The sequence below is a fragment of the Lissotriton vulgaris genome, chromosome 9 (assembly GCF_964263255.1).
Source record: "Lissotriton vulgaris chromosome 9, aLisVul1.2, whole genome shotgun sequence".
NCBI classification, from domain to species: domain Eukaryota; kingdom Metazoa; phylum Chordata; class Amphibia; order Caudata; family Salamandridae; genus Lissotriton; species Lissotriton vulgaris.
The window spans coordinates 1,242,891,841-1,242,919,761 of record NC_141697.1 but is presented as its reverse complement, the minus strand read 5'-3'; the positions used below and the strand labels follow the sequence as shown (position 1 = coordinate 1,242,919,761).

General features: G+C 45.3%; 1 protein-coding gene across 2 annotated transcripts in view; it reads left to right on the top strand.

The window, feature by feature from the left end:
- LOC147693175 (NXPE family member 1-like) overlaps window positions 1-27,921 on the top strand; it is a 350,691-nt gene that overhangs the window by 81,906 nt on the left and 240,864 nt on the right. For both annotated transcript variants that reach the window (XM_086939422.1, XM_086939421.1), the window contains exon 2: window positions 24,715-24,822. In XM_086939422.1, coding sequence (XP_086795548.1) covers window positions 24,724-24,822 — 99 coding nt within the window. In that variant the 5' untranslated portion in view covers window positions 24,715-24,723. The remainder of the gene's footprint in view (window positions 1-24,714; window positions 24,823-27,921) is intronic.

The following is a 27,921-nucleotide window of genomic DNA, read 5'->3' as shown; positions in this document are numbered from 1 at the left end:
ACGCCCCAACGCCCCAATGGACGCACCGCCGCTGTTACTTACTCGATTACTGAGTTACCGCCGTTCGTCACTGCACGCCGCTCCTCCCTGCGCTCCTGATGTCACCACGCAGGTCGCGGCCGGCGCTACTTGCAAGGGACTACTTTATTTTTATTTGTAAATATTTTAAACAACGTTTTATTTTTATTTTTATGTAGCCTATGTCCTTCTGCTTGCCCTGAGGTTTTCTAAGATGTCTTGGGTGTTTAGATTGGTGGTGTAGTTTTCGAGTTTACCTGGCTCAAAGGTGCAAGTTCTCTCTTTATAATAGTAGTATAGATTATTAACTGATATTAAGTAAACTTGTAAAACTGAGGAAATCCCATACAATGAACTTTTAGCAATTTTGAGCAATGTTTTATTGTTTTGTAAAGATTTTAATTAATCATGTACAAATAAACAATTCCTTATCAGGCTGGCTTCCGCCCGCATATTCTACGGAATCAGTCTTGTATCTCTGGTGGGTGATATGTGCAGAGAACGTGACAAGGACTCCCCACAGGCATGAGCCCTTCTTGATTTCTCTGCGACTCCACACATGCATGAGTCCTGCTTGATCTCTCTGCGGCCTTTGACACGGTCAACCATCATCTTTTGGTGGTTCGTGTCGAGGCCAGAGGGTTGCGAGGCCTGACGCTCAACTGGGTTGTTTCATTCCTAAGGGAACTCTCCCAATCAGTGTGCCTCACTCCTTTTAGGATACCAAAAGTCCACTTGGACTGCCGAGTACCTCAGGACTATTACCTTTCACCACATCTCTTTAACATATACACACGCCCTCTAATTCATGCATTTATACACTTGAATTGCACAATTTACAACTATGCAGATGATATGTAATTACCTTTTAAAAGCTTGGTGACACCCATGTTTTAAAGAAAATCTTTCACAGTTCTCCTGTGTGATTCTTAACTCTCTGTTCTGTGTCTTCTGTGGGACAGCTCTGCACTCAGAACCAGTGGGTTGGTGTAACCCGTGGAGCAGTTCTGCTGTGCAATGCCCGACTCTCTGTTCTGTGCCTTCCGATGGATAGTTCTGTACTGTAGGAATGTTTGACTCTCTGCTCCTGTGCAATAGTTCCCCTGTGTGATGCTTCCATGTTCTGTGTCTTCTGATGAACAGTTCTGCACTCTAGGGTAAGTGGTCTGTGTAACCTGTGGAGCAGTTCTTCTGTGAGATGCCTGGCTCTCTGTTCTGTGCCTTCCGATGGATAGTTCTGCACTCTAGGGTAAGTGGTCTGTGTAACCTGTGGAGCAGTTCTTCTGTGAGATGCCTGGCCCTCTGTTCTGTGTCTTAGGATGGATAACTCTGCACTCCAAAGTCTCTGTGTCTATAACCTGTGGAGCAGTTCTCTTGTGACACTGTTCTGTGTACTCTGATGGATATTTCTGCATTCCAGGGCAAGTGAGTTTATGTAACTTGTAGAACAGTTCTCCTGTGTGATCCCGACCCTCTGTTCTGTGTCTTCTGATGGATAGCTCTGCAATGTAGGAATTTTCCTGTGGAATAGTTCTCCTGTGTGATGTGCGGCTCTTTGCTTTATCTTCTGATCGTTAGTTCTGCACTCCAGGGTCTGTGGGTTTGTGTAACCTGTGGAGTAGTTATCCTGTGTGATGCCTGACTCTGTTGTGTGTCTTCTGATGGATAGTTCTGTGCTGTAAGAATGTTTGACTCTCTGCGCCTCATTTACAAACTTTTGACGCATGGCAGTGCCGCAAGCCTCCCCGCTGCGCAGCTGTGCGTCCAACGAACATTGGAAGGAATGTGCTGTATCTGCAAGACATGGTGCATTTTTGTCTTTCTCTTGTGTGCTGACGCACAAACAGCAGTCGTGCGCCAACGCAGACACCCTTGCGTCATGTTTCAAGGGGGAGTGCGTTGCAGGGATAATTATTTTAGTGCAGGAAGGGACACCTTCCTGCACAAAAACAATAATTGATGGCATTTTTCTCTTTCTATGTGTGCTGAAAAATGCAAGACGCATAGAAAGAGGAACAAGAATTTGCAATGCAATAGTTCTCGCATTTATGCGAGTTTAAGCTATTGGCAATGTAAATGATAATGACCTTTATTTATGTTTTAAAAACCAAAACATAAATAAAAGCCATTGTCATTTACAATGCCAATAGCTCAAACTCACATAAATGCGAGACCTATTTCATTTCAAATGCTGGTTAAACTATTGGCATTGAAATAGTTTAAAAAAACAAAGAGTGTGGTGTCCCTGAAGCGGGTGTTGCGCTCAGTATTAAAGTAAAAAAATCTAAATAAACAGTGCTCAGTGTCCCTAAAGCGGGCGCCATGGTCCCCATTAGTTTAAATAAACAAAATATTGCTCACCCACTAGATAAAGCCGACGTGTTACGAGCCAAATAAAAGGTCTAGTCCGTCTGGGCAGTAACAAATGGAGGCAAGACGGTACCAAGGAGGGACTAAAAGCCTCATAATGAATCGGAAGCTAGCGTTTACAAAAGACAACGACGCAAGCCAATTAAAAATATGGGCGGAGAGTGGGCGGGGCTTCCAGTGTTGACGAAAGACAATGACACAAGCCAATTAAAAATATGGGCGGAGATTGGGCGGGGCTTCCGCTGCATACTCTAATATAGCATGCCTCACAGAGCGAACAGCGTGTGAGCGCTGCCACTAACCTCGACCTAAAAAAAGGGGAGAAATAAAAGTATTTTTCCTTGTTGCGCCGCTCCTACACATCCCTGAGGCGTAGGAATCTGACGCACTCCCAGGTGTACGATTCATAATAAATCTGGGAGTGCTTCAGATTCCATAGGTGTTGCGTGGGAACACCCACAGCAACACCCATGGAACGCCCCTTTCATGCAATGTTCTCCGTCAAAGGGGGACATATTTTCAAGACCATGGAAAGCCACGTAAAGTGGCTTTGCATGCCTTGTAAATATGCTGCAGCACATTGTGCCACCCGAGCATCAAAAAGTGATACTTTCGAGGCACAAAATGCTCCTTGGGCCTCGTAAATGAGGCCCTCTGTTCCTGAGGAAGTTATGCGGGGGAGGCCTGACTCTCTGTTCGGTGTCTTCTGGTGGATAGTTTTGTACTGTGGGAATGTTTGACTGTCTGTTCCTTTGGAGTAGATTTCCTGTGTGATGCCTCTGTTCTGTGTGTTTTGATAGATAGTAGTGCACTTCAGGGCCAGTGGTTTGCGCCACCTGTGGAGCAGCTCTTTTCTAAGATGCATGGCACTCTTCTGTGTCTTCTGATGGGTAGTTCTGCATGCCAGGGCCAGTGGGTTGGGGTAACCTGTGGAACGGTTCTCCTGCGCGATGCCTGCCTTTCTGTTCTCTGTCTTCTGATGGACAGCTCTGCACTGTAGGAACGTTTGAGTCTCTGCTCCTATGGAATAGTTTCCCTGTGTAATATTTGACTCTCTGTTCTGTGTCTACTGATGGGTAGCTATGCACTCCAGGACCAGTTGGTTTTCATAACCTGTGGAAGAGTTGGCCTGTGGGATGCATTACTCTGTTCTGTCGTCTGATGGACAGTTCTGTACTCAAGGGCTGGTGGGTTCTAATCTGTGTAACCCTTGTAACTGTTCTTCTGTGTGATGCCTGACTCTCTGTTTTATGTCTTCTTATGGATAGTTCTGTGCCGTAGGAAAGTTTGACTCTCTGTTCCTGTGGAATAGTTCTCTGTGTTATGCGTCCCTGTTCTGTGCCTTCTGATGGATAGTACTGAACTCCAGGGCCAGTGGGTTTCGATAACCTGTGGAACAGTTCTCCTGTGTGCTGCCTGACTCTCTGCTGTGTCTTCTGATGGAGAGCTTTGCACTCCAGGGCCAGCAGTTTGCGTAACCTGTGGAACAGTTCTCCTGTGTCCTGCCTGACTCTCTGCTGTGTCTTCTGATGGAGAGCTTTGCACTCCAGGGCCAGCAGTTTGCGTAACCTGTGGAACAGTTCTCCTGTGTGCTGCCTGACTCTCCGCTGTGTCTTCTGATGGAGAGCTTTGCACTCCAGGGCCACCAGTTTGCGTAACCTGTGGAACAGTTCTCCTGTGTGCTGCCTGACTCTCTGCTGTGTCTTCTGATGGAGAGCTTTGCACTCCAGGGCCAGCAGTTTGCGTAACCTGTGGAACAGTTCTCCTGTGTGCTGCCTGACTCTCTGCTGTGTCTTCTGATGGGGAGCTTTGCACTCCAGGGCCAGCAGTTTGCGTAACCTGTGGAACAGTTCTCCTGTGAGATGCCTGACTCTCTGTTGTGTGTCTTCTGATGGATAGTTCTGCAGTCCAGGGCCAGTGGATTTGGGCAACTTGTCTTGCAGTTCTCCTGTGTAGGCCTGGACGTGAAACTCTGATTCTCTCGCAGAGTTTTTCCCACTCTGCCCTCTCCATAGCACGTGGAGGTCAGAAAAACTGAGTTGGTGAGGGAGGAGAATGTTACTCTAGACCACCTCCCTGCGAGATTTCTCAACACGAGTGGTCGCAGATGGCTTCTGCCGCGCAAGTTGATTAAACTTCCATCCGCGTAGAGGAGGGTGCCCCACGAGTAGAACATCTACCCGAGTGACAGAAAGGAGCAGCTCGGTCCTGTGCGGTGCATGGTGTCGTGTGTGCTCATTTTCCAGCACAGGACAAACACCCGGTGCTGAAATTCAGCATGAGCAGCGTGACCTAACACACTCCGCCCCTCGCAGAAATCGCTGTGGAGTTTTTGGGTCACTCTGCAAACTACGCCCAGACCTACTCCTGCGTGCAGTCAGACCCTTTAAGTTAGGTTTTACCACACTGCAACAATTATCTGAATTGTTGGGCATATAAATCATGCTAATGGTTAATTTCTTCATAACATTAACAGCTTTTAAAAAATCCAGGACAATTGAGCTGGTAAAGGGAAGTAGGCGCTGACCTTACATAAGCATCTCAAGATAGTAGCTCTTTCGACTTCCTTCCTAGACCATCACCAAATGCTACTGCAGAACCCCGTCCAGGGGAGCGAAGGACGGTTTCATGCGAAAACACTCCAGGCCGTATTTAAGAGCCCTTTATGCCACGGTTGCGTCACTTTTTGTAAAATATGCGTCACACTGCGCCATATTTGCAAAGTGAAGCATCTAGGCAAATGCATCACTTTGTAATCCCCTGGGCAACATTATACCTGTGACAGGCGGGGCATTCCGGTGCAAAAAGGGCTCGTAGAAGTGTCGCAGTGAAATCTATGAGATGCTGTGAAATCTTTGAGATTCACTGCTCCACTTCTAGGATGCCACTTACGTCAAAACCTTATACCTGCTTAAAGCAGGCGTAGGGAGTGACACAGGCCCTTTCGCATGGGGCTTGCCGCAAGTGAAAGAACACATTGCTGGAGTTGAGTCTGTTTTCAGATGTACCCCAGCAATGCGCCACTTTTGCACCTACTGATACATCAGGAATACTGACGTATCTGTAAATCCTTGCAACATGGAGCGCTGTACATTAAATATGGGCATCCATCATACCTCAAGGAGGGCGCACTGATAAGTGTTGCATTGCTGCTTTCACGCCGCTGTGTCACACTTCTCATAAATGAGACCCTCGGGGTGCACGCTGTCAGGTATCGCAGGCTTTGCAGACATCGTGCTCACGAGGCAGGGATGTGGCACATGCTGGTTTACAGGCCGGGTGGCTCTCGGCAGTAGAGGTCATTTCCCATCTCCCTGTAAGCAGTGGGCCGTGATATGCGCCTGGCTGAAGCTGAGCCAGTTGACCACCTGTGTGTGTCATGGTCAGTGAGATAAATGTATAAAATAGGAAGCAAATGTTTTACTTCAACCAAGATCGAGAAAAGTATGCACAAGGACTATACAACTTGTCCAGATTTCAATAAAATAATTTGTTGTGGAAAGTACATGCTTGCCTAGATTGTAGTTCTAGGAAACATTTTGTTCATTTACGCAATGGTTTGTAAAGGACTCACTCCCTGTGAGTCAGAGCAGCTCACCTAGGAGTGATTGTCGTCTGACTTGGAGCACCCTGGGTGTGGTGTGACTTCACGATGCAGTAACACCCGCCTGGCACAGGCCCTGCCAAGACTCCACCTCTGTCACATGAATAATGTGGCACTTGGTGTTTCATGGAACTTCTCTTTCAACCCGATTGCTCACTGGAGATTTCACATTCCTAAACCTAGAAGACAGGAGGGTTATTCTGACATGTTTCCTGCGTGTGCCAGAGAGCTACACTGGAACAGTCAGGGGACGGTTGTTGGCATAGCTGAGGAGCAGTTTCGTGTTGGCACAGCATAGGCTTGCATGTTCAAGAAGGTCTCATGGCATGGCCCAAAGTGGGGTGTTGCATGACCGAGGGAATAGAGGCATGTTGGCACCAGTAAGGGAGTGGGCAGTGATATGCTGTGTTGAAAAGGACATGGGTAAGGGGTAATACATTACATGGTAGTACCTGGGTGTCCTACATAAAGAGGGAGTTTGAATCTGTCCCTCAGCCATGATGGTAGCAGCACATGTCCCTCTCTACAGGCTCAGCTGCTCTCCTTCTGGCCTAGAGGTTACAGTCCCTCCCCAATCCCTGCCACCCCCTCCGCCGACTCTCACATGGGCTTGACCAGTGGTCCCAGGAGGTCCCTCTGATGGGCCTGCCCTCACTAATGCCAGATAGTAATCAGGGGCAGATATGGGGGGGCATATCACTTATCCCTCATGTGGGCTGTAACAGCCCCTCCAGAACTGTCCTTCCCTGGCACAGGTGAGCCTGTGAAAGTATGGGTGGGTTCTGAATACTCCACTGCTTGGGACCTGTCCTACGGCATGTGCCCCTCCCCCAGCAGCCTCTTCTCCAGAGTCACCCTTAATGCTTGGGGGCTCCTTTCTACTCACACTACCATCCCACAGGTGTTAGGCTGCATTGCCCCTGTGCAGCCAAAGTGCAAATCTGTCAGCCAGATCAGCATCCCCATTATGGTAAAATGGTGTCTGATCAATGAGAAACATAATAGGACATGCTCTGGAAACAGCAAATGGACTAATAAAGCAAGCTCCCGGGCTTGAGTTCTGGAGCTTGCGTCATGGTGGCTCCATCTTGCGTTGGCTCCATCTTGCATCACTTGGGCTCCATAATACGTCATGTCCACTCCATCTTAAATCACGTGGGCTCCATCGTGCATCATGTCCGCTCCATCTTGCATCACATGGGCTCCATCGTGCGTCATGTGGGCTCCTTCTTGCGTTGGCTCAATCTTGAATCATGTGGGCTCCATCTTCCGTTGGCTTAGTTTTGAATCATGTGGGCTCCATCTTGCCTCATGTTCTCTCCATCTTGCATCATGCGGGCTACATCTTGCATCATGTCCGCTCCATGTTGCATCATGTCCACTCCATCTTGCGTTGGCTCAATCATGCATCACATGGGCTCCATCTTGCATCATGTGGGCTCCATCTTGCATCATGTGGGTTCCATCTTGCGTTGGCTCCATCGTGTGTCATGTGGGTTCCAGCTTTAAGGGGGATTGTAACTGCAGAAGAAAGAGCTTAAATGGACACAGAGCACCCCAATAAAGTTCAAATGTCAATTTCGAAGACTCTTCTAAGTCTTCAAAATACTGAATGAAAAAACAATAAAATGTACAAGAAATGTAACTTTTTTCTTTCTCAGTTCTACACCGTCACATAGTTGCCAAGTTTCCCAGGTCCAAGAGTTACTAGTTAGGTCAGTCCTGATTTTTTCTTAGACTTCTAGGACTTAAAGTCCTGGTTTTATAGTAAGTTAAATAGGACTACAAGTTCCAGCACTGTAAGATAAAAAAACTGGTCCGGCCTAACTAGTCCTGCATGGACCTGGGAAACGTGGCAGCAGTGGGTGGTCCATTAAAAAACTGGTATTTTCTAGACCTAATATCACTGCTAGTAAGGGTCCTGATAACACTGAAATAATGAAGGTCACACATTTTTGAGCTTCATACTGATAGCTCAGTTGCTTTCAGCAGCTGAACACTCCACATGAAAAACATAAATTTGCAATACTGAAGGATTTAATAACTCCTTTTACTTGGCCCACTGGAGTTAACAAGCCACTCATGATCAAGGCTTAATTACGAAGAGGCATATCTATGTAGGTCTAGAAAGAAAAACGAGCTGCCATTCTTCTGGCTTTATTTCGTTAAATGAATAAGAGAGTACTGTGTTTCATGAAAAAGTGAGTCTTTTGGGCAATGGGAGCGGTGGCTTTCATGCAGTCATCACAAAGACGGATATTTCTCTGGAGGTCGCCACTGGCCTCTTTGGAGGGCGTGGGAGGGCTCTAGCTGCCTGCAGTGGAAACCCTCTAGCCAGGTAAACTAACACACCGGAACCAAATGCCAATGGTGATACCGAATCTGCACCCTCTTGCCTCTTTCTGCACCTCTGCTGCTTCTTTCTGCACTTGTCTTGCTTCTTTCTGCACCTTTACTGCTTCTTTCTGCACCTCTATTGCTTCTCTGTGCACACCACTTACCTATTTCTACACTTCACTTGTCTCTTTCTGCACATCTCTTGTTTCTTCTGCAACTCTCTTGTCTCTTTCATCACTACTATTGCTTATTTCTATACCTCTGTTGCTTCTTTGCGTACTTCTCTTGCCCCTATCTGCACATCTGTAGCTTCTTTCTACACTTCTCTTGCTTCTTTCTGTACCTCTATTGCATCTTTTTGTACCTCTATTGCTTCTAGTGCACCCCTCTTGCCTCTTTCTGCACTCCTCTTCCCTCTTTCTGTATATCTCTTGCCTCTTTCCGCACCTCTGTCGCCTCTTCCTACACCTCTGTTTGTTCTTTCTGTACTGCTCTGGCTTCATTCTGTACCTATCTTGCCTCTTTCTGCACCCCCTTCCCTCTTTCTGCACCTCACTTGCCTCTTTCTGTACTTCTTTTGCTTTTTTCTGCACCTCTCTTGTTTCTTTCTGCAACTCTCTTGTCTCTTTTATCACTTCTATTCTTTCTATACATCTGTTGCTTCTTTCAGTACTTCTCTTGCCTCTTTCTGCACTTCTCTTGCCTCTTTCTGCATTTCTCCTGCCTTTTTCTTCACCCCACTTGCTCCTTTCTTCACCCCACTTGCTCCTTTCTTCACCCCTCTTGCTTCTTTCTGCACCTCTGTTCCCTCTTTCTGCACCTCACCTGCCTCTTTCTGCACATCTCTTGCCTCTTTCTGCAGTTCTCTTGCTCCTTTCTGCAGTTCTCTTGCCTCTTTCTGCAGCTCTGTTGCCTCTTTCTGCACTTCTGTTACTTCATTCTGCACCACTCTTGCCTTTTTCTGCACCCCTGTCAGTTCTTTCTGTACTTCTCTTGCTTTTTCTGCATCTCTATTGCCTCTTTCTGCACCCCTCTTTGCTCTTTGCTCTTTCTGCACCTCTCTTGCCTCTTTCTGCACCTCTCTTGCCTCTTTCTGCAGTTCTCTTGCCTCTTTCTGCACTTCTGTTGCCTCTTTCTGCACCCCTCATTCCTCTTTCTGCACCTCCGGTACTTCTTTCACCACTTCTCTTGGCTATTTCTGCCCCCTCTTGCCTTTTTTGCCTTTTTTTGTGCACCTCGCGTGCCTCTTTATGCACCTCTCTTGCCTCTTTCTGCACTTCTCCTTCCCCTTTCTGCACCTCATGTGCCTCTTTTTGCACTTCTGTTGTTTTTTTCTGTACCTCTCTTGTTTCTTTCTGGAGCTTCTGCAGCTCTGTTGCCTCTTTCTGCACCTCTATTGCCTCTTTCTGCAGTTCTCTTGCCTCTTTCTGCATCTCTGTTGCCTCTTTCGGCACTTCTGTTGCTTCGTTCTGCACCCCTCATTCCTCTTTCTGCACCTCCGGTACATCTTTCTGTACTTCTCTTGTTGTTTTTCTGTACCTCTCTTGTTTCTTTTTGCAGCTCTATTATCTCTTTCATCACTTCTATTGCTTCTTTCTATACCTCTGTTGCTTCTTTCAGTACTTCTTTTGCCCCTTTCTGCACTTCTGTTGCCTCTTTCTGCACTTCTTTTGCTTCTTTCTGCACCTCTCTTGCTTTTTTCTGCACCCCTCTTGCCTCATTCTGCACCCTCCTTCCAACAGCAGGAAGCAGGAAGCAACAGAGGTGCAGAAAGAAGCAAGAGAAATACAGAAAAGGCAACAGAAGTCTAGAAAGAGACGAAAGGAGCAGAAAAAAGCAAGAGAAGTACAGAAAGAAACAACAGAGGTGTAGAAAGAGGCAAGAGGGGTACAGAAAGAGACTAGAGAAGTGCAGTAAGAAGCACCAGAGATGCAGAAAGAGGCAAGAGGACTACAGAAAGAGGCAGGAGAAATGCAGACAGAGACAAGAGGGTGCAGACACAGGCAGGAGAGGTGCAGAAAGGGGGAACAGGGGTACAGAAAGAGGCAAGAGAGGCACAGAAAGAGGGAAGAGGTTACAGAAAGAGGCATGCAAAAAGAGGCAAGGGAACTATAGAAAGGGGCAACAGAGGTGCAGTAAAAAGCAGGAGAAGTGCAGAAAGAAGCAACAGAGGTGCAGAAAGAGGCAAGAGGGGTGCAGAAAGAGGAAACAGAAGTACAGAAATAAGTAACAGAGGTGCAAACAGAGGCAAGGGAAGTGCAGAAAGATGCAAGAGAGGCACAGAAAGAAGCAAGAAAAGTGCAGAAAGAAGCAACAGAGGATGTAGGGAGTCACACCCCCACACAGTCACTGGATGATGTCATCATACATGTGTATATATATATATATATATATATATATATATATATATATATATATATATATATATATATATATTCACTGAAAAAAACATAGGTTTGACACCAGTTATAGTTAGCTGGAAATTTTACTGACATAAAACCATTGAAATTCCCACGTTATAGTTAGTTGGACTCACTATAACTTGCGCGCCTGCAATGCACTGCTGATGACATCACATATTACATCACTCATGACATGGTCAGTGACATCACTCATGACATCACTGATGACACCATCCAGTGAATGTGTGTCTTTCTGTAAAATAAATATGTTTTATATATGTATTTGTAAAGGTCGATGGAAGAATACATTTTTAAATAAGTGTCTAAATGGATGTTTTTTTAAAAAATTGATTGGTTAACTGGCTTATTAAGTGTATCTTAGTGAATACATATACTAGTGAGTAATGTTTAAATATTTAAATATATGTATCAGTGTTTCACTTTGTGTATAAGTGGCTGCATGGGTTGGTGAGTAGCTACATGTATGTGTGTATGGGTTATTAGATGTTTTTTAAGTATCAGTATGAGTGTCTGTATGGTTTGGCGGGGTATTATAGATGCATCAATGACTGACTCACTGTTTCTATGTGTTTTGAAGACAGCATTTGTGCAGGACTGTGTATGGGTGGATGAGTGTGTATATGTGTGTGTTAGTGAGTGAATGACTGTCTCACTAGTGTCTTTATCAGTAACTACATATGTTTTAAACTAGTATATGTGAGTATTGATGTATATAAGTGTGTATATGTGAGAGTGAGAGACTGTAAGAGTTCCTGTTTAAATAAGTATGTATTTCTATAAGTGATTGTTTAAGAGAGTAAGTATGTGTAAGTTTCCTTAGAAGTAATGTGCTAGTGTGTGTATAGCTGTATATGCAAATAAATGGATGTTCAATAGTTTATTTGCATGTGTGAGTATGTGTGTGAGTAACATTTGGATGGCTGCCAGTGTGTAACAGGATGTATATGTGTATCACTACATATGATGAGTGAGTATATGTATGAGTGACTATATAGAACTGTTGCTGAATGAGTGGATGTGTATATAGATGGTGGAATTACTGAATTGGTTGTTGTAACTGGTATGGGTATCTCCATTTTTTGGAAAATGTTAGTTTCTATTTTTGAATATGTGTTTCAAGGGTTACCTTACAGTCTTTCACAAGGATGGTGTCATCAGTGATGTCATGAGTGATGTCACTGACCATGTCATGAGTGATGTAATATGTGACGTCATCAGCAGTGCATTGCAGGTGCGCAAGTTATAGTGAGTCCAACTAACTATAACGTGGGAATTTCAATGGTTTTATGTCAGTAAAATTTCCAGCTAACTATGCGCGTACCGGGCGCTCCCCCCGCGCAAATTGAAAAAAAATAAATATTTTTTTTGCCCCGCGGGGCCCTTTTATGGCCCCCACATCAAACCTAGGGGGTCTACCCTGCCCTCTTTTGGTCATTTCCCCCTTTGTTTTTGCCACATCTTGTGTCTCGATCCTACCGAGACACAAGATGGTGGCCGCTCCGGACTGTTTGGAATGTTGACAGACACCTGAGAGCCAATCAGCTTTCCGCTCGCGAACTCGTGTAGCGCGCTAGTACGCGCCCCGGTGTGTGTACCGGGGCGCGCTTATAGATATATATATATATTTTTGAAACTAAATTACTCAAAACCCACTTGAGCACTTATCTTGAGACATAGCAAAGACACATCGGGCTAGCAGTCCCTACAATTTTGCCAAGTTTGGTGGAAATCCATTCAGCCGTTCGGGCTAAAAGTGAGTCCAACCGCCCTAAGGAAATTAACATGGGGAAAACACGTTTTGGGACCCCCCTTTTATCTCGGTCCCCGCTTGACGAATCCCCCCAAACTTTCAGGAAATGTTCAGGCAGATTCCTCAACCGGCGCCAAAGTTATTCCCAATAGAATGTTGCGGATTCCCTATGGAAAACAATCCTAACTATTACTATAACTACCTACTGGCGACCGCCAGTAGGTAATATATATATATCTATACTAATATTATATTATAAAGCGAGAACTGGGAACCTTTGAGGCGGGTAAATTCCAGAAGTACACCACCAATCACGACACCCAATACAGCGTTGGAAAGGGGAGGTCCAGGAGATGGATATAGGCTATACATTTCTACAACATATACATTACGAAGGGCAAACAACATTCTGGATAAAGTAGCTCCTTGTGGGCGTTGTTCAGTGGGCGGTAACATTGCCAGAGGGACATGTCCCAAAATACATCACACTTCATTCGGTTACAGGAAACACAGCCCCTTCTAGCACTCAAGCACACACAAAACACAGCCCATTCAAGCACTCAAACACACACAAAACACAGCTTCAGCAAGCACACACAAGCACACACAAAACACAGCGACTTCAGCAAGAAAGGTGTAAGTGGGGGAGGAGCCAAGCTCGCGACCGTGATGGCAGCACTGTAGCTCGGCTCCGCCAACTTTCCTGCCTGAACGCATATCCTGACCTTCATCCTGCCCCGAGGTGACACACTCGGCAAGAAATGGAAAGGTGAAACACTGCTCGCACTTACCGTCTGTCCCAGGGGCTCCTGTGTGCCGCGGATCTGGAGTTGTGCCCTCGCTTGCTCCGGGGCCTCTGCGGCGTGCAGGCAAGGGGACTCGCTTGTGTCGGTCGGCTGGAGTGGGGTGTCGGCGCCGGCCCCTGGTGGAGGAGAGGGGTCGGCTGAAGAGGTCGTTGTGCGGTTGTGCCGTTGGCGACTGACCGGGCCCGGTCTGGCGGCCTGGGGGCCCTGTGGCAGGGCGCGGCTCGCCTGGGACGGGGGTAGACCGTGCAGGGGGCTTGTCCCCCCTCTGTTGCCTTGTCCGGCCATCTTGAAGCCCTTCACCCGGATTCGGCGGGCGGCGTCCGTGGGACGGTGGCGCCGGCGGCCCCCGTTTTTGGTGGCCCTTCTTTCTGCACCAAGATTGCCATTGCTGGGGCTCGAGGGGACTCAAGCGGTGGGTTTTGCTTGAGAGCCCACTCCAGAAGTTGAGGCGCGGAGAGTCACGGCTGCACTTGCAAGATGGCGGCCAGCGCCCTGAGTCTTAGATCTGCTCGGGGCGGCGAACCTGGGTTGCTGCAATACACGATGGCCGAGACCAGTGGACGTGAGCCCACGATTGGTGATGTCCTTGCCGCCCTATGTTCTTTACGTGCGGCCATGGCCTTCGACGCTGTTGTGCAAGATAGCGGTTCTGTCGTCATGCCTGTTGGACCGTCCCACATGAACGCGGCTTGACTCGTAGTGTGTGCTGCTTTGCCCCCCTCGGCTGCTGCGAAGAGTGCTGCCACCGTGCATTTGCAAGACTGTTTGTCTGAGGCCCCGAATCTCCAGGAAGCTTTGATTGTGGCGGGCATGGGCGGGGGCCCCACGTCGGGGCCCGTCCATGCCAGTCTGACTGGGGAGCTCGGAGGATGTTCGGTTCGAACTACTTTGGTGAGGTCCCGCTACTGCCTTGCGGGGGAGACCTCGCTTTTTTGGGCGGCGGGACCGCACCCAGACTGTTTGCTGCTCCTGATGTTGCTATTTGAAAGTCTGGTCTGCCGCAGCCATTGCTTACTTTGCCGTTTGAGACTGGGGTCCTCTGGTTTACACCCTTGGCCTGACTTGTGTCGATCCTGTGTACACTCCATGCCGAACTATTTGCTGCTTACTACTCTGTTACGCACTAAAGCTATGATCAGGAGAGGACAGGGGTGAGCCAGACTTGCCTCGGCGGACTATTGGTTAACGGATGGAGATGAGGACTGCCCGCAGATGCGGCAATATGACCGATTCCTTTTCCTGTTCCTGATATTTGAGGTTGTGTCGATCTCGCTTCGATGTGGGTTTCAGTTGTGTGAAGGCGGGGGGTAGGAGCCGAATGCCTGGATTGCAGATCTCCTCTCCCACTGGATCCCTTCCCCCCCCTTTTTTTTCTCTTGTCTGTTGTGCTTTCTTTTCTCACTTTCTGATCTCTCTATACTTTGGGTTCCAATTAGGGCGACAGGCACGCTGCTGGGGGGGGGGTAAGGCTGTAGCCTTCTGCAGGGGTGCAGGGTGGGGTGGGTGGGATGGGGTCTCTTTATTGTTCGTTTTTCCTTCAGTTCTATGGCTCTTTTGTATCCCTTTATCGGGACGCTGTGTCTGTGCGTGTCTTCCATGGAGTTTTAGCTGGTAGGGAAACGGATGACTTCCCTGCTTCCACGATATTGATTGCACATATATTATGTCTTACACGCCTTGACCCCGATAGCGGGTCTTTCAGTCCTGCGTGCTTTATTGGCCGTGGGGCGCGTGCAGTGGCGCTGCGTTCTTTCTTTCCCTTTTTTTAATATTCTTTTCTCTACCCCCCTTTTTTTCTCTTTATTTCGGTTAGTATAGTGGATGATTATCTTTACTTTGCTGTTCTGATTCCTCTGATATGTATCAACACGCATTTATGTGGTGACAGGTGTGTGATGGGCCGCGGTGGGAACTGTTCTGAAGCGGGGCGTATATAAGTTGCTTCCTGTCAATCGCTGCTGTTATTCCCTTTTCTCAATGCCCCTCTGTTTTCATGCTTTACAAGCTGCCCGCCACGGGAATTCAGATGTCAAAAGTTGCAACTGATCCTGCTATACTTCCTATTGTACTATAAAATTAACCTTCTTCAATCCTGCTTCCAGCGGTTATATTCAGCCCTTTAATGTTTGATCGCTTGCCTGTAAAACACTGGGCGATTGCCGGGGAACTTCAATATTGACTCATGTGCGTTCATACTGTGTCGTGGCCGGCCTGATTGGTTGTAGCCCCATATATGTATGCTTCCATTTGCACAATAAAGGTTTTCAAAAAAAAAAAGAAAGGTGTAAGTGAACACATAAACACCTTTTGAAAACATCGACTTCTGTAGCATTACAGTGGTGTCAAAAACAGCGTTTTTGACATGTGTGTAACTAAACATGTCTGTGCAATGGGCTCAGTACTCACTGACTACGCCATACATTCATCAGGGTTCGGAGCATAAACAAAGGGGCGCGGCTTCGGGAGGACAACAGATGCGGTAACACAAGTCACAGCCCACTTCACAAGGCGGTCACTGTTGGGCAAGCCTTGCACAAGCATCCAATGGCGCAAAATGAACGAAAACAAACACTGTTGGCCGCCCCATCCACCCAAACAACCAATGACGCGACTTAACATTAAAATACCACAGCAATTGAAACGAGAAATATGCTAAACCTTCAACCATTGCTCCAACACGCACGTGTTTAATACAAAAACAAAAGAAGGAATGTTTCACGCACTTGGTGTTGGACCATTATTGCTGTCAGAGGCATTAACGCGGTGAACAGAGAACTACATTTAATGCGCTACAATAAACACACTTTGAAAAAGACATTGTCAGAGGGCACGGAAACAAGAACAAGGCTAATTCAAGAAGCCTTGAGGCTGCTTTCAGTTCTCGCGGCAGGGAAAAAAAAACAGGGCGATTTAAACAAACCTTGAGCCCGCTTTCCCAAAAATTAAACACACGTCTAACGTTGATGCGCCGGCCGCAACGTGCGTGCTCACGTCAGGAGCGCGGGGAGGAGCGGCGTCCAGGAGCGCCACGAGGAGCGGCGGACATGGCGCGGGGGAGGAGCGGTAATGTGAGGAGCAGCGGACAGGCCAGCGGCGGTGCGAGCAGCGGACAGGCTGGAGGAGCGGCGGCTGAGGTAAGGGAACGGCGGACATGGCGCGGGGGAGGATCGGTGACGCGAGGAGCAGTGGACAGGCCAGCGGCGGTGCGAGCAGCAGACAGGCGGGAGGAGCGGCGGCTGAGGTAAGGGGACCCATGTCGGGGCAGGTGGGGGTCGGGGCAGGTGGGGGTTGGGGCAGACGGGGGTCGGGGCAGGCGGGGGACGGGCCTGGCGGGGGCCCGGGCTGCTGGACAATGTCGGGGCGGGCGGGGGTCTGGGAAGCCTGTTGCTCCCGGACAAGGTCGGGACGGGCTGCTTGTATATATATATATATATATATATATATATATATATATATATATATAAAACCTACTGGCGGTCGCCAGTAGGTAGTTATAGTTTGGATTATTTTCAATACAAAATCTCAACATTCTATTGTGAATAACTTTGGCGCCGGTTGAAGAATCTGCCTGAAAATTTCCTCAAATTTGCCTCGTGGCTCCCCGGTCCTTCCCTGAAAGTTTGGGGGGGGGGGGGATTTGTCAAGCGGGGGCCGAGATAAAAGGGGGATCCCAAAACGTGTTTTCCCCATGTTAATTTCCATAGGGCGGTCAACCTCACTTTTAGCCGGAACGGCTGAATGGATTTCCACCAAACTTGGCAAAACTGTAGGGACTGGTAGCCCGATGTGCCTTTGCTATGTCTCAAGATGTGTGCTCCAGTGGATTTTGAGTAATTTAGGTTAAAAAAATATATATATCTATAAGCGCTCCCCGGTACGCGCACCGGGGTGCTAACCAGCGCGCTACGCGAGTTCGCGCGCTGAAAGCTGATTGGCTCTCGGGTGTCTGTCAACATTCCAAACAGTCCGGAGCGGCCGCCATCTTGTGTCTCGGTAGGATCGAGACACAAGAGGTGGCAAAAACAAAGGGGGAAATGACCATAAAAGGGCAGAGTAGACCCCCCTTGACCCCCTAGGTTTGATGTGGGGGCTATAAAAGGGCCCCGGGGGTAAAAAAAAATATATTTTTTTTGATTTGCGCAGGGGGAGCGCCCGGTACGCGCACCGCGGAGCGTACCGGGAAGCGTTCCATGAGAAAAAAGAATGATAGAGTTTTTAAAAAATGTGGCCTTTTTTAAAAAATTGGAGGTAGTTGTAAAAAGAACTGTTTTTTTTCTTCTTTTTGTTGTTTTATATTTTTTTAATGTTTTTTGAACATTTTGTACTTTTTTGGGCTTTTATGAACTATTTTATATTTTTTTTGTTATTTTTATGGGGAGAAACAAAAAACAGGGAATTGAAAATGGCTCAATTGGAGCAAAAAAAAAATCAGGAAAAAATTAGGGTTTTTTCAGGCAATTGTGGTTGTCACCAGCAAGGAGGATGAGCTTTATGCTCTGCTCAGCATAGGAGATGGTCTTACCACAAAAAATACATGTGATCCTGAATTCCCCAAACCGTGGTTGTATGCAAGGGATCGTCTCCCTTGTCTCTGGTCCCGATGGAGTGGGTTGCTTTCTTTTGGAGGTGGTGGTTGAAGATTGGGGAGGGTTACTGGCCAGTTCTCTCACCTCTGCGGCAGCATAGTTGTTTGGATGCTTGCGCTGCATGTGTCTAATCATGGTATTATTACCAAATGAATATTTTTTGTTAGGGTTCCCCCTTGAAAGTTCCATGCCACAGATTTGGCAAGTCACCTTGGGCGCATTGACTTTCTTCTTGCTCTCTGGGATTGAAAAAAACTCCCATACAATGTGCTGCCTTGGGGTGTTGTCTTCTGGCAGCCACCTTCTCCCCTCCTCCTCCTCCTCCTCCTCCTCCTCCTCTTCTTGACCACCAATGTAATGTTGTGGTGGTCCTCTTGGTGGTGGTGGTGGTGGTGCAGATGCTCCAGCTGCTGCTACTACTGTAGCCATTTTAAAGTACAAAATATTTCTGTTAGATCTCCAAACAGGTCTTCCTCAGTCAAAGGACAAAGTCAGAACAAGGAAAAAAGGTGGGGTCTTTCATCATTTGGAGAAAAAAAACTGTCCTGAACCAATGAAAATTGTTATTTTCAAGTCACATGACCTTGGCTTTCATCATTTAGAAACCAAAACTGTTCTGCACCAATAAAAAGTGTTATTTTTAGGTCACATGACCCGACGCGCTTACGCAACGCGCCCCCGGGCTCGCCTGGGGGCGCGCCACGGGGTGCGGCGCGTAAACGCGTCAGATGATTACGTTGCGCGATCGTATTCGCTCGAGTATTTCCGGGTGCGCTTACGCCGTGCGTATCACGCGGACGCGGCTACGCGATACGTCATGATGTTTTCGTTCGCGGCAATAGCGCTAACGGGACGCTCACCGGTGCACGACCCGGGGCGCTCCGAAAAAATGCGCTTTCCAGTGCGCACACCGGGGCGCGCACCGGGAGCGCACCAGGGCAAAAAAAATATATATATTGTATTATATAAATATACAATATAGGATTCATTATAAAAAATATTACATTTCATAGGTTTGAGGCCCTATATATAGTTAGGAATTAGCATTCAAAAAACCTATGAAATTCACTGAAAAAACCATAGGTTTCACACCAGTTATAGTTAGGAATTAGCATTTAAAAAACCTATTAAATTCAATGAAAAAAAACACAGGTTTCACACCAGTTATAGTTAGCTGGAATTTTTACTGACATAAAACCATAGAAATTCGAACGTTATAGTTAGTTGGACTCACTATAACAAGCGCGCCTGCAATGCACTGCTGATGACGTCGCATATTACATCACTCATGACATCGTCAGTGACATCACTCATGTTGTTGCATGACCTTAAGATATTTATTGGCAGTCCCGCAAAGTACCTCAACGTACTTATGCCATAACGAGTTAGGAATACCCTATCCAACCGTTACTATTATAGCTCCGAATTTGGACGTCCCCCAAAACAAGTTTTACTGTAATGTCCTAAGCGACAGCCTCAAGCTTGACAAAGTACTAAAGATTTTTATTCATAAAACATTTCTGACAGACATAGGCCTATCTGAGTTTTATAAAAATCCCACACTGATTGGGTCAATTTCAAGAAAAACCTTCAAAAAGCAATGTATGACCCAAATGGAGGAGATCAGACTAGCCTCAGAGGCTCAAATGTCCATGGTGCAAAGAAACCAAATGATACGCTCAACATTTAGCATCCAAACATACTTAACCTATACATCAAGCAGGTACGATAGATTTGTACTAACTGGTCTTAGATTGGACATATTTCATCGTTTGGTAACCTTTCCGACAACGAATGACTGGGCAAAAATTCTACCCGATTGCCCCTGTGATGCAATCTTACCCCAAACATCAATGCATGTTTTATTGTTCTGTAAATGTTATAAAGAATATAGGAAAAAGTGGATTTTGCCAATTTTGAAATTTTGGGGGTTGACATAATGCCGCCCAGCGTATCTTGCTCTGCAGTTTATGGACTCAGATTGTGCTACGAGAAATATTGCGCAATTTTTGAAAAGTTCCATTAAACATGGAAAGCATCTTTGAATAATTGACTAAATAAGAGCACATTTCTAGGCTGATTGCTAATAACATTTTTTTTATATAACATCCTTGTAATTTAAAAAAAGTAATTTTATCAATCTTATTGTAAAATTGTGATGAATTAGAATACTCAATTATACTGATGCTTAAATTTACTGCTTTTATGATAATCAAATAACTTTTATGAGTTTTAAAAAGACTGTTATAAACCGTGCTTTTATGGTTTTTAATGAATCAAATGAAAACCGAATAAAGCTGATTTTGAATTTGAATTTGAATGTTGCATGAGCTGTTGCTATGGAAATTGGCTTTAAGCAGAAGGGGTGAAGAAGTCAGTTGAAAAGTGTTATTATGTATGACCAATGGAAATGTGTTTTTCAATTTGAAAATCTCTGGGAAGCAATGTGATTTGTTGCTTATGTGTATTTGTATGGAAAATAGAGGGAAATACGTTAATTGCAAGTACACATATATTATTTTTATAAATACTTTGGATGATCACTGATATGTACATTAAAGGTATATACATATAGTTTTAAAACATATATTTTTCTTTTTACGGACGTCGCGCACCTGGCTCGACCCGGCACATATATGACGTCACGCGGGTCCCAGCACTGCGCACACGTCGCATACGAGGCGCGCACATGACGCGAACCCATATGTATATGACGTTACGCCGGACCATGCACCGCGTACCTGTCGCATACCAATCGCGCACATGACGCGATCCCAAGCGTATATGACGTTACGCGGGCCACGTACCCGTCGCAAACCAAACGCGGCTCCTTCTCGACTTTTCAAATATGGCAGCATGAATTTGCGCACCCATCATGATAGGTGCACGATGGGTACGCAACTCCAATATTTTTGGGAGAAAAAAAAACATATTTTAAAAGACATAGGACATTACATAATTAAATTAACATAAAAGAAATAAAAGAAAATAATGATAGAATGTTACAGTTACAAAATATCTTTTTTTTTAAACTTGCAATTCTCTGAAAAACATAAAAGGTTGTATAAATAATACATTTACAAATTAGCAATTAAAATACCAGAAAAATTCACTGAAAAAACATTGGTTTAAACCTGTTATAGTTAGAAATTCGCATTTACAAAACCTTTTAAATTTACTGAAAGAAACATATGTTTCAGGCCTGTTATAGTTAGGAATTGGCATTTAAAAAACCTTAGAAATTCACTGAAAAAAACATAGGTTTCAGGGACGTTATAGTTAGTTGGACATTTCACTCCTACAAAGCCATAGAAATTTCGCCGTTAACTCGTGCCCCCTCAATTCACTGCTGATGATGTCACATATTACATAATTCATGACATGGTCAGTGACATCACTGATAACATCACTGGTGACATCTCAAATGATATCACTGATGACATCATCAATGTGATAATCTGACGCACCTCCTCACACCCTAATATAACCTTTGATGCACCTACTCCAAAATACAGAATACCATTTTCGAAACCATAGACACACCAATACCACTTACTACATATCTTCTAACTGGTTCTTAGGACTACACACACATCTACTCATTCACCCATACAATCACTCATCAATACAACACTATCATGAACACTCATACACCTACACAGACACTCACACACCAGCACTCATCCAGAGTTACTCACACACCTAGTCATTCATGCAAAGAATAAATCACACTTCCATTTAATGACATATAGAGTTATACACATAACAGATCTCTTATTCAAACAGAAACAAATGCATAATTATTCTCTTATACAATCAATGATACAAGTACGCACTCATCTATACAGCCACTCTCACAATCACTGACTCTCACATGTAGTAATTTATATACTCAACTCTCACATACGCTGCCTTTTACATATGTAGTTACTTGGACATGTACCACTGAGACATTTATTCACTCAGTATCACATCCATACACACACTGACCCATTCATGCAGCTGTTTCCACATGCACTCTTCAACCCATACAGCCAGTGAATCAATCACTCAAACATGTATGTACAGAGTCACACACCTCCCACGCACCCACACACACACACTCAGGCACCCATACACATATTATGGCAAGCAATCAATAACCCATATAGACATTCATGTAGCTACTAACCAACCCATGAGCAGCTTATACAACAGCAGACAGCATGATACAAAGATGCACACACTTTAGTCACTAACCCATGCATTCAATAAGACACATGTAATAACTCACTTAAATATTCAGTCATGCACCTACTAAATCCTCCATCCAGACACTTATACACCCACTCATTCTTCAATACACCTTGGCATATATATAATGCATATTTAAACTTTATAGAAACACACATTCATTGGATGATGTCATCAGTGATGTCATCGATGATGTCACTGACCATGTCATGAATGATGCAATATGTGACATCATCAGCAGTGCTTTGCGGGGGCGCGAGCTATAGTTAAGTGAACTAACTATAACGGTGAAATTTCTATGGTTTTGTGGGAATGAAATGTTCAACTAACTATAACGTCCCCAAAACCTATGGTTTTTTAAGTGAATATAATATATATATATATATATATATATATATATATATATATATATATATATATATATATATATATATATATATGTATATATATATATATATATATATATATATATATATATATATATATATATATATATATATATATATATATATATATATATATATATATATATATATAAATATATATATATACACACAATAGAAGCAGGAGTCCAGAGGTTCAGGGGCGGAATGGAGCTGCGGTCTGCGTAAGGCTGGGGTTGCTCAAAATACAGCAATCCACAAATTAAGGATATCACAGACACTCCTGGCTTTATAATGCTGGTTTATTCACAAAGTATGTCCACACCAACGTGTTTCGGCCATTGCCTTGATATATATGTACATATATTTTTAAAGCAATATATAACTGACTCATTGCGTTCACATTTTTCACCCTCAAAATGTAAAAATAAAGAGTCACAGATAGGCAGTTTAACGAAACCTTATACATTATAATATGTTTAAGTAATCAATATTATTAAAACATTTCTTTGGGTGTATTATTGAAGTATACATTTGATTACAATTATTGGTGATTTTTGGAGAAAGATGATACATCTGCTTTATTTATCGGGGTTTGCGTGCAGAGGGAGAGGAGGATGAGAGGGAGTTGGGTACTGAGGGTGGAAGAAGGGGTTTGCCCTTATGTACCGGCTGCAGTCCGGACCCTGCAGCCAAAGCCACGGCCGCACATGGCTAAAAGGCTGTGTGGCAGGCGGTGGGGGGAGGTTGGCTTTATGTATAGCAATAAAATATCACCCTGCATAAAAAAACTAGAAATTCACGGAAAACATTAAAACTAAGGTGAAAGTGAGCTATAGGTGGGTATAATAATTATGTCATATTTTGCATTACAAAACCTTACAAATTCACGAAAAAAAAAACAAAGATTAAAGGGATGCTATAGTTAGGTGAAAACGTGCAAAACCACTGATATTAACCAGTTACCAGTTATAGTTTTCTTAAGTAACCATAACTGGTGCCCTACGGTAACTATTATTTGTGCCCGTGCCATGCACGGCTGATTACCCCACATATCACATCTCTCATGACATCTTCTATGACATCATTGATGAATCAGTGCACCATTTACAATGAAATCATTGATGACAACAGTGTGCATGGCAGGGCCACAAGTTATAGTTACCTATACTATAGATTACCGAGTGTTTATATGTCTTCTACTAGGGTGAGTCAGACTATAAACTTAAAATCCAAAACAATACCATGCAAAACTAATGAAAGGTAATTAAATAAAGGGGCACAAAAATGTTGCTAAAAGCTTAATATTGTGCATCAAAATGTCCCATATTTGGCCACAAAATGTTCTTAGCAATGCCTCATTACCCTGGAAAATCGGCTGAAATGCATGAATATCGCTGAAAAGTCAGCGATATTCATGCATTACCGAGCAAATGCTCTTAGCCATGTTATCCACCTCCCATTGGATAACATGGCTAAGAACTGCTCAGGGCAGGTGTTAGCTTTTGGAGATAGCGATGTTAGCGACTGTTTCCAATCGCTAACATCTTGGCATAGCTACTTTGCATGTCATTAGTGATACATTTCTCTGACATGCAAAGTGGGGCCCAAGATGGTCGCTATCTCCTACTAGCTGTCGCTAACTGGTGTTAGCGACAGCTAGGTAATAGGGAGATAATTTTATCTCCGCTTTCTTGGCTTTTAAAGCCAAAAAGGCGGAGATAAACCCCCTTGATAATATGCCCCTTGGTGTTTAAGAATGCAATATAAATGGGAGGGTGGGGGGTACCCTGAGACCCTTACCCCCTGTAGGGGGGTCCCTGAGGATTTCCCTTGGTCCCAACATTTTAAAAAACTGAGGGGATCAGTGCAATCCCCTGGGAGTCTTGAGGGAGCCCCAGGGGACCAGAAATAAATTAGAAAAAAATGTGGGGCAGGTGAATGTGGGGTGTTGGTCACCAGCAGGAAGGCCGTGTGTGCCAGGTGGGGGGCCCCCTTCTAGGGCTTGAGGAATAACATCTTACTTTAAGTAAAAAATAAACCCTAGAAAATCACTGAAAAATCCCAAGATGAATGTGACATTATAGATCAGTTTGGCAATAATATCGCACTGTACATTAAAAAACACTATTAGGCTTGATGTAAGATGAGAAAAGACCTCCTTCCATTCTCTTTAATACTTTGTTCTTTGTTTTCTCCCACAGGGCACTAAGATGTTCCCACCAACAGCACTGACCTTAAAGAGGGGCATGTTCTTGGCAGTGTCTATAATATTTATTCTCAGCTTCGGCATTCATCGTAGGCTGCTGAAGGTAGGAGACATATGGTCACAGGACAATTTCAGACTGATTTTCTTTTGCCACAAGCCAGGTTTAAGCAGAGCATGAGGAGGGTGCTATGTGGAGAATTAAGGTGTGCACCTTGGTGTTCTCTTCCAGGAAGGGATAACGCCCCTCATCTGTCCAGAGGTGATGTCCAGTGAAGTGTCATGTGTGTATCCAAATGTTTTCATAACAAGGAGGCATCCAGAGTAAGTCTGCGCATGTGAAGGGTTTGACTTGTGTAAGTGACTCAGTGGTGACATTGGGGCAGGCAGATGTGCTGATGTAAGAGCCATCTCCTGCTCATTATTCTCCTGTGGTGGTGGCTTTTCAATATGGGTGGAGGAGCATTGCCCCTTCTGTTGCGTGCCCAGCAAACGTGAAAAATAGAATGGTGATACAATCACTTTGTTACTGTAAAATGTCTTCCTCTGGGAGAATTCACCGTCTGGAGGTCACCCGAGTGACGCAAGGGTTCGGAAATGTGAAGAGAGCCCACTACCTCTCTTGGGGGGGGGCGTAGCTATTTTGACAGACTCAGCGGCAAGCACTTTGTTGGGGATTCTTCTGATGTTCGTTGACCACCAACATGCGGGGGACTGGACCAACCAAGCCAAGGAAGTTCCTGGTCAAAGGCAGCCAGGCCTCCCGGGTTCTTGGAGAAAAGCTGCAGGATGAGATAACTTTGGTGCAGGGTTCGGAGTCAGCAGGAAGGCTGGGAGGTTTGGTTCAGGTCAGTCACACATCCTCTTTTCCTTGCTTTTTGCAGCTCCTCTGTGTCTTTTTTCTTTTTAGGTCAGCAGGATCTGATGTTGAGGTCTCAGGGTGCCACCTAAGTACACTGGGCAGATTTAAAAGCCCCTTGCGACACTTTTGTGACGCAGCGGTGGCGTAAATAATGCAACCAATTTACAACGTGACGCATCTAGGGAGATGCGTCACGTTGTAAAGCCCTGCGTCACATTATACCTGTGCCAGGTATAATGTATGCGGGGTGGGTGTTCCCATGCAAAAAGCCCCATAGAACTGGCGCAGTGAAATTTACAAGATTTCACTGCGTCATTCTACGCCTTCACTGCGTCAAAATCCCTACGTCTGCTCAGACCAGGTGTAATGCAGGGCTTTTTACATGGGACCTACCTATGTTTTCTGGCGCATTGCTGGAGTTGCGTCACTTTTGTGACCAACTCACACAAGCCATCACTTTTGCTCAAAGAGATGCATCAGAATTTCTGACGCTTCTGTAAATCCTTGCGCCATGGAGCGCTGTATTGTAAATACAGCGCATCCATGGTGGCGCAAGGACATGTGGAACTGACGCAAGGAAACTGACACATCTACGCAGAGGGGTCAGTTTCTTGTAAGTATGCCTCTGAGTTTCGGGGTGTTACATGGAGAGACAGGTAGCAGCCAATGGGCTACTTACCTTCAGGGTGTCTCCTCCATCTAGTGACCACTTGCTGTGGGAAGGAGCCGTACCCTACATCTGAAGATGGTGGAATTTCAGAAGAGGGGTTCACATCGCCTGCCTCACCCTAAAGGTGGTGCAGGCTAAGTGGGGACCATCTTCCTCATCTAACTAATTTTCCCACCAAAAGTGAAGCCGGAAAGAGGGTTTGGCTCCCCCCACTATCTGGAGGTTCATGGGCCGGATTTCAAAGGCAGAATTGCCTTTTAAGCTTCCACCTTAGGAAGGCCGGCCTGTCCTGGAGGAAGTGTGATGCAGCTTCGCCCAGAGCAGGCTTTGTCTCTGTTCTCTGAGAGCACTGGCCCTCACCTCAAGATGTCAGAAACATGTCTGGTAGTGGCAGGCGCATGAAATAAAGTCAGGAACCACACCAGTGCTTAATTGGTCTTCAGGGGATCTTCTGAAAGGGTCTGCTTTGTGAATGTATAAATGCAAGCATCCGGCCCATGCACTCTTCAAGGCTTCTCTTTGCACTTATAACATCTCAGTGTGTTCATTCATGCTGACATGGTCTCACATAGGATATAGTGCACCCTGCATTAGGGCCAAAGGCCTGCTGTAGTGGGGGCTTGCCTATATCTCCTGCAGTGTATGGATGGCATGGCGCTGTGTGCCATGCCGATTCCTTGGCACACAGCCTGCAATGGCCGTGGTGAGGGGTCCCTGTGGGGGTGCAATTAGTGCTGCAGCCCCAGAGGACCCGTTTCTATACCCTTTCCCTAGGTACCGGGGGTACTATTTTCTTTCGACTTACAGTGGTGCCTGGAGTTTTGCCAATTGGGGTATAGTTTTGGGGAAAGAACTCTGGTAATGGGAACCTGGACAGAAGGGAGCCAGCTTCCTACAGTTAAAGTTGCATCAAAAGCTAGGCACACAGTGTTGGGGGGGGGCACTGCAACAGAAAGCCACTTTCCTGCACTGTAAGAGCACTTCTAAAGTAGTCCTCAAATTCTAACTGTCTTACAACTGCCTACAGCCATTTTCAAATGCTGAGTTGTTATCTTTCCAGGTCTCGCCTTTGACAGAGTATGGGCTGCATAAGGTCTCACTTGCAAGAGATATTACAGATAAGAAGGCGCTTGCAGCCAGCCCATTGCTTATATTCATTGTCACTCTAATTTGCTGTCTTTTAATTGGCCAGTGTATCCTGGCATCACTTCCTCTTCTTTCAGCTGGAGCATAAACCAAGTACTGATTGTTTCAGGTTGATTGCTGTTCTTTTCACTGTGATTGAGGTACTATTTTAAGCTCTGTCACTGTGCCTTTTAAACCATTGCTTTAACTCTCATTTTATTCATATTTGCAGTTGACAACTGCTGCCTGAACTGTTTACATTATGCCTGCCTTGAAAACTAGGGCACCGTTAACAGCAGCTAGGTGTGTGCACGGGCATCATGTTTACAAAGACTCTGCAGTCTCAAAAAGAACAACCATACCCGCAGGATACCCTGCCTCAGGACATTCACAGTATCATGCCGCGTTAGTGTGATCTTCTGTAGGATTTATTACTCTTCTTCCAGATTCTCTGACCTCTTAATGACAGATCTAATAAGTTTTGAGGTTTGGCTAGCAATGTGCTTTTTTACAAGCCCCTTGACACCCCGGGGCGTCACTTTTTGTGA